The sequence below is a fragment of the Phocoena sinus genome, chromosome 5 (assembly GCF_008692025.1).
Source record: "Phocoena sinus isolate mPhoSin1 chromosome 5, mPhoSin1.pri, whole genome shotgun sequence".
Classification (NCBI taxonomy): domain Eukaryota; kingdom Metazoa; phylum Chordata; class Mammalia; order Artiodactyla; family Phocoenidae; genus Phocoena; species Phocoena sinus.
In genome coordinates, this window is record NC_045767.1 from 88,810,800 (window position 1) to 88,825,409 (window position 14,610).

At 37.1% G+C, this 14,610-nt stretch overlaps 1 protein-coding gene across 3 annotated transcripts in view; it reads left to right on the plus strand.

Moving 5' to 3' along the window:
- The window catches only part of RUFY3 (RUN and FYVE domain containing 3), an 84,332-nt gene extending 77,882 nt beyond the window's left edge, over positions 1-6,450 (plus strand). For all 3 annotated transcript variants that reach the window (XM_032632032.1, XM_032632033.1, XM_032632034.1), the window contains 3 exons: positions 2,299-2,326; positions 3,091-3,159; positions 5,008-6,450. In XM_032632032.1, the coding sequence (XP_032487923.1) occupies positions 2,299-2,326; positions 3,091-3,159; positions 5,008-5,151 (241 nt within the window). In that variant the 3' untranslated portion in view covers positions 5,152-6,450. The remainder of the gene's footprint in view (positions 1-2,298; positions 2,327-3,090; positions 3,160-5,007) is intronic.
- The last annotated feature ends 8,160 nt before the right edge of the window (positions 6,451-14,610 follow it).

Genomic DNA, 14,610 nt, shown 5'->3' on the forward strand with positions numbered 1-14,610 from the left:
AGAAAGGTGATCAAGCTGTCCTCTGATTCTTCCCTGGTTAATCCCCAAACTATCAAAGGATCATGTCTAATCTAACCTTTACTGGATCAGTAGGACAAGTAAATGAAGCACAAACCATAGCATTTCCTAGGTTCTTAAATGTACTTGGGCATGACTTGTTTCCACCTAAGTACTAAGTGAAAGGCAGCTATGTTTCAAATAAATACTCTAATTTCCCTTACTTTTTTTCTCTTAAGGAGAAAAACGGTTTTGCTTTATTCCTTTTTCTTAACTCTTCATCTCATTTCCCCGCAACAAAGAACATGGGATCGTTCCAAGGAAGTTGACTTTTAACAATTATTTTAACAACAAAACATTAACATACTGCCACTGTATTAAAAAATGAAGAAGGTCCAACTATGTGACATTCTGGAAAAGGCAAAACCATGGAGATAGTGATTGCCAGGGCTTAGAGGATGTGGATGGATGAATCGGATTTTGTAGGGCAGTGAGAATACTCTGTATGACACTATAATGATAGATACATGTCATTATACATTTGTCCAAACCCACAGAATGTACAACACCAAGAGTGAACCCTAAGGTAAACTATGACTTATGATGTATCAGTTTAGGTTCAATGACTGTAACATCAGGTACCACTTGGGTGTGGAACGTTGATAGTGGTGGGAGGGTGGGAGGTCCAACAGAATATATGAGAAATCTGTGTCCTTTCTGCTCAGCTTTGCTGTGAACCTAACACTGCTCTAAAATTTAAAGTCTTATTAATGACAACAACAAAAATAGATTATTATCAAGGAAAGATACCATAGAGGGATTTTGAGAGACCTATACTGTATACATTTTTGGCAGCTGTACCTGTCCAGCGTTTAATGCCTTAAGAATGAGATAGGGTGTCATCTGGAGCAAAACTAGCTGCTGGGGAAGATAAACCACACAGTCCAACAGTAGGCTGATTTTGCAGGTACCTAGCCTAAACAGCTCTTCCTCACCTCCAAAGCCAGAATGATTCCAGTACCTTTAAGTTTACTCCCAAAGAGAACATGGTCTGATCTAGGACCAGCCTTATTAAACTACAGTCCATCTAACATTATAGATCAGCATGGGCCATGGGAAGGAATTAGACCACAAAATTAACCAGGGCTCAAAAGGGCCTTTCAGAGTCAGCCTCGTTCCAGACTAAAATCAAGTCATTTACATTCAAGAGGGTCTTACATGCCAGGTTCTGATTTTAGGCCCTCGGAATGTAAGACAATACAGTTGTCCCTCGGTATCCAGGGTGCCAGGAGCCCCTTCAGATACCAAAATCCATGGATGCTCAAGCCCCTTACATAAAATGGCCTAGTACAATGAATATAATGGGCTCTCTGTATCTGTGGGTTGCTCATCTGGGGATTTAACCAACCACAGATGCGGAACCTGATGATAGGGAGGGACAAGTGTACTACCTTATATTTGTATTGTGCTCTGCAGCTTCAAAAGTGTGTCACATTCATTATCTCCTTAAAAAAGTTTAATCATCCATTCCTACTTTACAGGTGAGAAAATTGAGGCCCACAGAGAGGCCCAAGTTGCCTCTCCTTATCATGTCTTCTGTTTTTAAGCCCTTTGTCTCTGCACTATATAATAGCTGCTGCCAGGGCCTATCCTGGCCAGAACTGCAAACCTAAAACATACCGAGGTTTCCTGGGATTGTGGTCCAAGGAACAGCCAAAAACCTGGTAACACTGATGGTCACACTGCCACTCAACCAAAGAGAACTGGAACCATTGTAGATCTGTGGTCCGTTTTTCCCAGAGCTGAGGCTTTGTTGAGGAGGAGGCTTTGCTTCTCCTCTTGTATAAGTTCTGTTCCAAGTTGGGAAGATCGGGGTTAGCTCAGCTGGTATCATGAAGCAATATTTCAATCTGAATGGGTACGTGGGAGAAGGGACTAATACATGACATATGATAATGGGTAGGTTTCCATAATATTGGATAGGAAGAAAGCTATTAAAAGTATGGCCTTGGCCATTGACGTTTTGCAGGTTGGGAAACATAACCACTATTTTCTTGGTAGTAAAAAGGAAACAAAATGTAACTCCAATCTGTTTTTAAACAGGAATCTATAGCATAATGTAGGATCATATTCTAGTAATAGATTTAACAACCAAAATTTCCTCTCCTTGGAGGTCAACATTAATAATTACTTTGGTCTCAGCAACATAAAAGAACCATGGTATTGCTTTTTGTGTGCTTTTGAAATGATGAAAAAGGAAATATGTTGCTATTAGTTACTGTTTTTACTTTCCCATTGTAGGCTGCCGTCTCACCCTGTGAATGAACAGGTAACTGAGTCTCCTGTCCTAAAACACCTTGTATAAATAGTTGGCTGGACCATGCCTAGCTGTACACAAGGCAGCAAGGGAGGTAGATGAATGCATACAGGCCTCTGCTTCCCATCCTTTTAATAATATCCTAAACAAACATGCATTTGGCTGAAACGCTCACAGGAAGTAGCACAGTTTGGAGCAATTTACTAAGTAAACAGCAGCTCTTAACTTCCTATCTGAGATTCTCTTTGACATACCACGGGACCTGAGAGCTCACTGTACCTCCCTTTCCCTTAGTCTTCCCTTACATAAAATGAAGAGAAAAAATACTTCTTGATCACTTAGAAATAACCAAACATTTACAAATATAGTGGTAGATGACAACTCCATGAGAAAACTGATAAATGCTACGATGTCTGAGTCACTGCTCTCATCTATCTATTAGGATATAATGATGCCTACTCCCTCCATTCTTGGTGATAGAATAAGACAAGAGGGATGGGGCTTCCTTTTTTTAGCTTTTTACGTTTATATACATGAATTTTCTTTATATAGATAAAATCACGTTACTTTATTATAAAAATTAAAAGAGCACCAAGGATAATGATAGGATTATCAGAGTTGTATATAAGGTGGTGAGACTGTATGTAATTTGTTTTTCTAGTTTCCAGATAGCCTGTAGTGTGATTATGTTAATTTTGTAACTAAAAAATGCATATTCTGAAAATACTCGTCTTTCCGGGGCTAAGGGAAACTAACCGGCTCACTGTGTGGTTTAGGATCAGCCGCTGCCCTCCGAAAAGCCACAGATGTGTCAGCTGTGCCAGGAAGACTGCAGTCTAACAAAGGTAACAGTGGCGAGAAATGAACAGGTTCTTCACAGGGACACCCACTGCACCACCAGCCGCTTCTCACGATAGGGACTTCACTGTATAGAGTGCAGAGAGTGGGGAGAAAAGCAAAAGGAGCAAGCACTTAGTGTGTACCTATTTTTTTCAGTCCTATTAAGTCATGTTAGTAAGTCCCCATTAAAATATTAAATACAAATTATATAAGTAATTTAAAACAAACATAAATTTGTAAGTAAATATTTATTGAGTGCCTACTATGCGGAATGTACTATTCCATGTGCCGGAGAAAGAGTAATGAACAAAATGTAGACCGAGTCCCAAGTCCTTGTTCTTGTTAAGCTTGTGTCCCTTGTGCCATCATTATATAAAGAACCTTGGGCTCAGAGGTGTCAAGTGCATTATCCCAGTTACTGAAAGCCCAAATGCAACCTGACTCTGGCTCCAAAGTCTATACTCCTTCCAGTACTCTATCCTGCTTAGTACAGAGAAGATAGGTTGGGGGCGGGGTGGGGGGTTGGGTTCTTTGGTTCTTTGAATTATTTGGGGAAACAGCCTCTGAGAGGGAAATGAGCTCTTTCTCCACCAAATCACTTGTTCTCCCCTTGGATCCTCAAGGGTCTCTGCCTAAACCCCTACCCAGCTTGTTATCCTAGAGTCAGCAGGGTGAAGGAAGCATGCAGGAAAAGTAAGTGTCTTTGACAGCCAGAGCTGTGCCTTGTTCACAGTAGGATCCCCCAGCACCTAGTATGGTACCCAGCTCATAGTAGATGCTCAAGAAATGTTATAGACAAATGAATGTCAGAAACAAGTGCTTAGAAGAGAAGGAAACGTGCCCAAATTCTGGGTTACAACCTGCGTGCCACCATATGTGATCCTGCTAAATTTTAACAAGCAAAATTGTAGCATGACCTAGTCTTAAATTAGCAGAAGCAGATAAAGATGAACTGCCTTTATGGAATTGGAAGTTGTAATTAGAGAAATATGTTCCCAAACAGAAGAAGCTGCTAATCTAATTCTGGCTTTTCTTTTCTAAGCCATGCAAACTAACTGCAATATGTCAGAGGAAGATTCCTCCCAGGCTTTCAAATAAAAGTGACCCCCCCAGCTCTGCTGCACCCTCAGGAAGATGAATTGTTTGGGGAAAAGTAGCATTATTTATGGGGGAAATCATTCTTCACAGCCTTTAAATAGGGACCCTTGGAGCTATGTGTGCACCAAACCTATCACAGCTTTACCAGTGGCACTGCCATAATGACTCACATGCTGTCCCACAGTTTGGCCACTAAAGACTCAAAATGCTTAATAAAGAGACTAACTTCCCAATAAAAAGGATGCAGGAAGCTGTGCTCCTGCTGCACTGATAACCCCAAAGGATGTGCTTGTAGAGCATCATAGGAAAGCACTGAGCACATCAGTGTATTAGAAATTATACTTCCAGTTCATGCTCAGCAAAGTTTTTAATCTTATGTCAGTTACCCAACCCTACCCATGGCTAGGTCACTGCCTGCCTTATTTGAAGTATGCTTGGGTAATTGCAAACTAATTTTAGAATTAGCCCACCTAAAGCTGAATATAAATTAAAGTATATATTATAAAGATAAATAATTATTGTAGTATCTGTTCATTTGCATTCTGTGGAAATGCTTCTCTTCATTTAAATCTAAGAACTAGACTGTATGCTTCTTTGTAGACACATTGTTTAGTTAGATACTGTGTGGCACACAGCACACATTCAGCCAGTATTTTACTAGACATTGAGCATCTATCATATTTGGCCTCTTATATCCCATGCATCCTTATGCCCTGCTCTTCTGTTACCCACTTGATCTCCCCCTCTCCTTGTAGAATGTGTGTAAGAACTGCAGAGGAACCTTCTGTAATGCCTGCTCAACAAACGAACTGCCTCTTCCTTCAAGTATCAAGCCTGAGCGAGTTTGCAATCCCTGTCATGAGCATCTGATGAAACAATATTCCAGCAGCCCATTGTAAGACTGGAGGCTGAGATCTGGACCAAAATGTCCCTACCTGTGTTAGATGTCAGGATCCCCTAGAGCCCAGACTTTAGAATCAACTCAAGAATTGACAGGAATGATTTAAACACACCAGGTCCAGGGAGAAAAGGCAGTGGTTGGCAGTACTGGAATTTTGCTCATTTTCTCTAATGACTGTATGAATAAAAGTTACTCAGTTGAGCCTCTCTCTGCTAAATCTAAACAACCCCACTTTGGAGCATTTGGAAGGGCTGTTCATTTTTATGAATAGTGATAATACTACTGAGGTGGATGTTATAGGAGAGAGGGTCCTTGGCGGATAAGAATAAAAAGGAAAACGATCATCCCTCTGTTACATTCTCAGATTCTAGAGGAAAAGATAATTGTTAACTGAGATCGAAATGACAGATGTTACATATTTTCCCAGATGCTGCTAGACACAAACATTATTTCTTCTTTACCCCCACTAACTACCTCTTCTTTAAAGTATCTCTATCAAACTGTGAACCCAAACTCAGGGAAAATAAATTAAAGAGTAATATAAATTTTGAATGTACTTAAAACTATAATATATTATCGTTTTAGGACCAGAATTTTCTAGTTCTGGCCTACATGTGTTTTCATTATCAGAATAAGGAGCAAGAACATTTGCTGTTTTTCCACTTAGTGACTTCAAAACTAAATATCTGCCCTTTTCAGAATCCCCTACTACACAACAAGCCAGCTCTTCCCCACTCCCTCTTTTCCTCTCAGTCATGGAAATTATAAGGGGTTTTAAAGATAGGGTTTGACTTTTGCAAGTAGGAAGTATTGAAGCAAAGCTATGTCAGGTGTAAAGTAAAACAAATTTAATTTGTCTTGGCTGAGAATAATTAGCTTAGAATATTTATTAAATTCTTTTGTGAATAAGAGATCCCTTATTCCAGGCTCAGATTCAGAACTGGTAGGCAGGTTTCTTGGAAAGTAAGATACTTCAACATCTCTTAGTAACAAACCCTTTGGGGAAAAAGAGGGAAGTGCATTCAGCAGGGGAAGGAAAAGAAATGGTTTATGCTCTTTTGATTATGTTACATGTGTCTAGATTGTTTGATTCCAGTTAAGACCTAAGAAGATATGATTCTGTAAGTGGCTTAGAATTATGGGGTAGAAACATCCTGGAACTATGATATTTGATAAATTCTGTCTCCTGAAAAGGGTTACAGCCCAGAAAAAGAGTTGTTATTCCAGAGGTCTGACCTGTTACTTGGTGAAGCTGAGTTTTAAGAGTACTAGGGAAAAATAAAATCTAATAATTCTAGCCTCGTTTGTGGTCATTTTTTTCCCTTTAAATAATATTTATTTCTTGTGATTCTTCATTCTCCTTATTTTTTACCACATATATGTGCCAGCACTGTTCTAAGTGCTACAGATAATGTGGGGAATTATCCTGAATTAGCAAAAGTTATTTTATAATTAATTTTGAATTAAATTGAAAAGAGGCCACATGGAATGTAAGGAGGAATAAGTAATTAACCACTTGAGATTTGATTTTGAAATGCACATAAGCTATATAGCATTCCGTTTTTGTTTTTTTTAATAAAACAAAGCTCCAAAGATCTGTTATTAGTGCAGCTGCCCACAAAAGCAAGGGGACCAAGTCATGAATACCTCAACTTAATGTTAGACCTTTCTTCCTTAAAAATTGTGCTTTCCACCATTTAGCATCACCAAGAATAACATACTTAGGAATAAACTTAACCACAGAGGTAAAAGACTTGTACACGAAAAACTACAAAACATTGCCAATACTACCTAAAACCATCTACAGATTCCATGTAATCTCTATCAAAAATCCCAATATTTTTGGCAGAAATAGCATTCCTGTAGAACCTCAAGGGATGCCTAAATAGCCAAAACAATCTTGAAAAAGAACAAAATTGAATGTCTCTCACACTTCCTGATTTCAAAACTTACTACAAAGCTACAGTGATCAAAACAGTATGGTACTGGCATAAAGACAGACATAGTGACCAATCGAATAGAGAGCATAGACATAAACCCCCACATATATGGTCAAATTATTTTTGACAAGGGTGCCAAGACTATTCAATGAGGAAAGGAAAGTATTTTCAAAACTGATGTTGGAAAAACTGGATATCCACATGACAAAATTATTAAAAGGGACCTTTACAACATATACAAAATTAACTCGAAATGGATCAAAGATCTGAACATAAGGGCTAGAACTATAAAACTCAAAACATAGAGAAGAGAAAGACTCATGACATTGGATTTGGTAGCAATTTCTTGGATAAGACACCAAAAGCACAGGCAACATAAGAAAATATAGGTTGGGCTTCATCAAAATTAAAAACTTGTGGAGAAATTGGAACCCCTGTGCACTGTTGGTGGCAATGTAAAGTGTTACAGCCACTGTGGAAAACAGTATCGTGGTTGGTTCATAAATTAAAAGTTCCATTAATACAGCAGTTCCACTTCTGGGTATATACCCAGAAATGAAAACAGGGACTCAAACCAATTATTCATACACCCACATTCATAGCAGCATTATTCACAATAGCCAAAAAGTGAAGCGACCCAAGTGTCCATTGACTGATGAATGGATAAACAAAATATGACAGATACATATAAGAGAGTAGTATTCAGCCTTAAAAAGGAAATTCTGACACATGCTACAACATGGATGAACCTTAAGGACATAAGTGAGATAAGCCAGTCACAAAAGGACAAGTAGGTTTCCACTTGTTTGAAGTGCCTAGAGCAGTCAAATTCATAGATAGTAGAATGGCAGAGATGAAGTAAAATGGTGGTTACGAAGGACTTGGGGAAGGGGGAAATGGATACAGAGTTTCAGTTGGGGGAAGATGAAAAAGTTCTGGTGATGGATGGTAGTGGTGTTGTTTGCACAATATGAATGTACTTAATGCCACAAAAATGTACACTTAAAAATGATTAAAATGGTAAAGTTTGTTATGTATATTTTACCACGATTTTTAAAGTACCATGCTTTCCAGTCAGATACAGAAAATAATTAGATATGTATGTGTATATGGCTGGTACACAGACGTAAAGCCCCATCTGCTGAGAGGGTCTGGAAGTCGACACCCCAGTAGCACTGGGCACACCCAATGCCCAATCTTTCATTAGAAACCAAACCTTGGTTTCTAATATCATTCTCCAATAAAAGGAACCAGGACCCCTTGGAGAAATGGCTGATTCTCAAAGGGATACAGGAACAAGCTAAAAGCTCCCAATGAGTAAAGCTGAAAAAATGTGAGCAGAATAACACAGAATAGGATTATTACCCAGAGTATAAAATACCTACGAGTCCATATTAATATAAAGCATTAAATAAATGGTGAAGAAATGTCATCTCTCCTATACAGAAAAATTCCAAATAATTTACGTAGCTACTATTCTTTCAGGTAAGTGGAGCTTACCTCCCCACCTCTTGAATCTGGGCTGTGCTTAGTAACTTCGAGAAAGGAGACTATAGAAAGAGAAAAAAGGAACTTTATAGTAACCTAGGAGACACTATTTTGGTCAGGTGATCAAAATTCACATGGTCAGTGATAAATCACGTTGATAACATGAATCCTTGATAAGATGAATGCAGTGAGAATGACACCTTTGTATTCTTTCTCTGCAAAACCAACAACCCCAGTCTAAACATGAGAAGAACCTCCAACTGAGGGACATATAACAAAATATCTGACCAGTACTCCTTAAAATTGTCAGGTCATCAAAAACAAGAAAGACTGAGGTTAAGGAGACACGAAGACTAATGTAATGTGGGATCCTGGAATGAAAGATACTAGGGAAAAGCTAATAAAATCTGAATGAAGTCTGGAATTTAGTTAATGGTTATGTACTAAAGTTAGTTGTGACAAATATATTGTAGGAATGTAAGATGTAAATAGTAGGGAAATTGGGTGAGGCAGAAGTAGGAATTCTACTTTTGCAACATTTTTGTATATCTCAAGCTATTTTGAAATAAAGTTTATTTAAATTTAAAAAATTGTGCTTTCATACTCAAAACAACTACCGGTCTGACCTAATAGAACTTGACTAAACTCCCTAAATGCAGTTTATTTCCAAATAGAATCTGAGAATTTTCCTCAGCATGAGGATTTTAAATCAGATTTATAGCTCAGCACACGTCCTTGGTTCATTCATTATTTACAGTCAAGTTATAAAAATGTATGATGATAATTTGAAAAGACACATGCACCCCAATGTTCACTGCAGCACTATTTACAATAGCCAAGACATGGAAGCAACCTAAATGTCCATCAATGAATGGATAAAGAATGGAATATTACTCAGCTATAAGAAAGAATGAAATAATGCCATCTGCAGCAACATGTATGGTCCTAGAGATTTATCAAACTGAGTGAAGTAAGCCAGACACAGAAAGACAAGTATATATCACTTATTAGTACAATCTAAAAAAAAAAAAAAAGATACAAATTAACATATACAAAATGGAAATAGACCCACAGACATAGAAAACAAACTTATGGTTACCAAAGGGGAAAGCAGTGGAGAGGGATAAATTAGGAGTTTGGGATTAACATATATACACTGCTATGTATAAAATAGATAACCAACAAGGACCTACTTTACAGCACGTGGAACTATACTCAGTATTTTCTAATAACCTATATGGGAAAAGAATCTGAAAAAGGATAGATATAGATATGTATAACTGAATCACTTTGCTGTACACCTGAAACTAACATAACATTGTAAATCAACTATACTTCAATTTTTAAAAAAAAATTTAATGGAAATAAAAAACACCTAGTAATAAAAAATAGTGAAAGTCGGAAAAAAAATGTATGATTTAAATTCTTAAAGGGAATTTAACCATCCTGTAAAAGGACTCCAGGTATGGCCTAATGATTTTGAAGTAACTCTCAGGGCCCTCGCCTAAATTACAGTCTCATTTCAGCTTTGCCCAAGAGAAAATGTAGCCCTTTTTAAAGAATTATATTTCAGAAGTAAGTGGCATGTTTTGATATATAGTAAAGCATCTTTTTAATAACTTAGCCTAATAACCCCACAAATGTTCTCCCAGGTCAAATCTTAATGATTCTTAGACATTTGTTAGCTTGGGGATTGTCAATTATTGAGGTCTTCTATTTTATTCTCAACATTCCTGAGGACAGTTGATTTTGTTGTTAACACATTAATTACTTTTGTATAAGAGATTTTGCAAGCATGTCAATCTACCAAATCAGAAATCAAGGATCTGACAAGCACAGTTTCTATACCTAGAATAAAAGACAAACTTTATTCAAAGACAGCATATCATCTTGAAATGTAAACATAGTTAAAAATAGAACCAGAGACCAACTGTAAGCAGTGCTGAGGATGTCAGATTCCTGAGTTAATAACTAAGCTTGGTAAAGAGAGAGGACTCAGGACTCTAATGGGTAGTGGGGTAGAAAGACTGAACAAGTCTCCAGGCAGCAGTACTACCATGCCATTTTGGGGCGCTGCTTTTCAGCAGATTAGGATCATTCATATTCAATTATAAGGTCTATCACAAATAGTTTACTCCTATATATTAGAGCAGGTTAAAAATTAGCCCAATATTATCACTTGTGTTCCCCCATTTGCTCTCTTGAGGGGACAAGAAATGGATGGAATTACAGCCAGCCTATCAGAAATTCTGAGTAACTTGGTTTCTCATTTCTGGTCTTTATTCCCAAATGTCATCAAGTGGCAGAAAGGCTGAGAGCCTCTTTATTTCAGTTAGAACCAAGCACGTTTTGGGATCACAAGTCTTTGAATATACTTGTGAAGTTTCACAGGCTTCAAATTTAGTCTGGATCATTTGAGAAGCTTATTCTTAAATGTACCTTGGTGATCCTTGTGGGTTTCACTGAGCTGTCCATATTCTAGAGTCTACATTGGCTACACACCTTCATGCTTTATCACCAGGTGCTTTCAAAATCATTTCACTGGGATGTCCTAATTCTGACACAGAACCTAGAAGCCATAAAAGGGGAAGATTTAAGAAATCTACCACATAAAAACAATTTCTGCCATGATAAGCAAATAAAGTGACAAACTGTCAGGGGGTGGCGGGGCAGTATTTAAAGCCAGCTCATTGCAAGGTCTCCTGCCAATTAAGCCAATTAATTAAGAAAAAGACCAAACACAATAGAAAAGTGCTCATTTAACATCACTGAAAGGCCATCAGCGAAACTCAGCTTGTGGAAAACCTCTAAAGGTTTATTGCATTTCTTCAACAAATAAGAAGGGAAAAAAGAAATGGAAGGGGAAACATTAAGATTAAAAGAAATAAGAAATAGGCACTTCAATTTCACTAAAGATATCTGAATGGTCAATAAGCTTATGAAAATATGCTCAACATCATTTATTGGGACAGCAAATGAAAACCACAATGAAATACCACTATCTACAGAATGGCTAAAATTACAGGCTGAAAACATCAGATGGTGAGGATGTGAACCAACTGGAACTCTCATATTGTTTGCGGGTGTTTAAAACAGGATGACCACTCTGGAAAAGGGTATGTCAATTTCTAGTAAAATTAAAAATATATCAACCTTGCAATTTAGGATATTCTACTAAGTACTTACCCAAAAGAAATTAAAACGTGGGTCCACATGAAGCCTTGCACAGGATATTCACAGCAACTTTATTCATAATAGCCAAAAACTGGAAACAGCCCAGCACCCACAAGCTGTTCACCCGACAAGTGAAAGGTTAAACTATAGCATATTCATACAATGGAATACTACTCAACAATGAAAAGGAACAAAGAGCTTAAACACATAGATGAATCTCAACACATGCTGAGAGGAAGAAATTTACACAATAATACATACTGATTCCATTTCTATGAAGTTCTAGAATAGGCCAAACTAATCTATGGTGAAGACAAAATCCTAATAAGAAGGGATGGGAGAGGTACAGGAACTGACTACAGAAATTTTCTGATGTGATGGAAATGTTCCATAGCTTGTATAAGGGGTTTGGGTTACACAGCTGTATGTCAAAACTCATCAAATTAATATTTGTTCAATTCACTGTAAATTTTACCTCAAGAACAAGAAGTTTACTTAATGATATGGATGCCACAAAGCTTAAGATTCAAGTATAGATGTCTACAACTTTGACACACATAAGAAAAAAGACTGATGGGTGCACAGATACATGATGAAGAAAATATGGCAAAATGTTACTTGTAGAATCTAGGTGGTAGGTATAGGCATGTTTTTAATCCAACTTTTCCAGATACTTGAATTTTTTTATTAAAACATGTTGCAGGGGAAAAAAGAGACATAATAACCACTGCAATGTGTGGACTGTTGTTCAGATCATGATTCAAATATACTTTTATAAAATGACATTTCATATAGATATTTGATAAGAAATTAGTATTTTTAGGAATGATGGTACTTTTTAAAGTCCTTTTTTAAAAGAGATGTACACTGAAATATATCCAGATAAAATGATGCTGTCTTGAAGTTGATTTAAAATTAATGAGAATAAGCAGATGGGGATTATAAGAGAAAAAGAAAAATGGGGAGAGGCTATGAAGACAAATTTATAAGAAAAAAAATCCCCAAACCCCTTAAACATGAAGAAATGCTCCATCATAATACCATTCTGTGTGTTTTTTTAACCTTGGCAGATTGCCAAAGAACAGATTGCTAATACACTGTTGGGGGGCTATGGGGAAATGGACACTTGCATTGCATTGCTGGTGCAAACTAAGGAAAAACAAATTATAGATATCAATTGAATTTTAGATATAAATTACAAGTGCACATACTCTGATCACTTATCCTACAGAGAAATTTATGTATGTACAAAATGATACAAATTTATACAAGGTAATTCCTTTCAGCAGTATAACAGCAAAAGACTGGAAACAATTTACATCTTCATCAGTAAGGACAGGTTAAATGAAATACACCCACACTGTACAATCATTTTAAAAAATGAGAAAGGATTTTATATACGCATATAAAATATTTAGAATGTAATTAAATGGGAAGAAATGTACAGAATAGTATGCATACTATGCTATAATTTATATTTTTTAAATAAATGAAAATGCCTATTAATATTTGCTTATCTATATAGTAAAATCACTGGAAGTTTACATTAGAAACTGATAACAGGGTTGCCTGAGAAGGGGAACTAAGTGGCTCAAGTATAGGATGGGAAGGAAACTGCTCACTGTATAGCCCTTCATATCTCTTGAATTTTATTTCCTTCAAAAAAACCTCAAAATTTAAAAATTATTCTATTTATTTTCGTATCATCAAGGTTTAAGAACCAAATTAAACCTTCCTATATCCTCTTCCTGAAATTCAGTAACAAAACCACCCAACTAAAAAAACTGGGCAAAAGATCTGCACACCTCACCAAAGACAATATGCCGATGCAAATATATACAGATGTCAACATCTTGCACACCATGGAATTGCGAATTAAAACTAAGTATCACTACACACCTATCAGAATAGCTAAAATTCAAAACACTGACACCACCAAATGCTGGCAAGGATGAGTTGCTACAGGAACTCTCATTCTTTGCTGGTAGAAATGCAAAATGGTTCAGCCATCTTGGAAGACAGTTTGGCAGGTTCTTACAAAACTAAACATAGTCTTACCATATGATCCAGCAATCACACTCCTTGGTATTTACCCAAATGAGTTGAAATCTTATGTATACATAAAAACCTACACACAAATGTTTATAGCAGCTTTATTCCCTTCGTACAAACTTCAGAGATTTATTTTCTGATCTGCTGAATTCAGGCAGGAAAAATGTATTCCTACTACATTAGAGCAATTTTTTTTTTCAAAGCCCTGGAACTTAGGCACTTTACTGCTGAGATATACCACTCTACTCTATAATACAGGCCCTACCAATTGAACGTGAACCCTTTCACATAATTTAGGGAAAACTCTCAAAATAATGGAATGTTTTAAATTATAAAATGATCAAGATGTAATCCAGAGAAAAATCTCCAAGTGAGAACCCACTAAGGGACTGTTTAGGGTAGAGGATGCCAATAGGGCATGTTAACTAATAATAAGCAGGGTCACTGCCTCAAAATGTCACATAGATGGAAGTGGCTTTCTCCTGCTTCTTTCTCTCCACACCACAGAAGTGAGAAGGATTTAGAGCCTACTGCTCCACAGCAGAATCAGTTTCCCTTGCCACCTGGCAGAAGCGTCTCACCCAGACGTGGAAAGACAAGCACAAAATGGTTCTGCTTAATTCCCTGGCAAAAGTGAGTATATCAGGTCAGATCACAATCTTCAACAATCTTCTCCTTGGTATTTACATGCTCCTTATGTGTCTTCCCTTGCAATTCCTTTGAGCTAGCCAAAGCAGGATATGGGTAACCTGGACATATCCAACCCCACTATTTCTGAGAGCTTTACCACAAAGGAAATTACA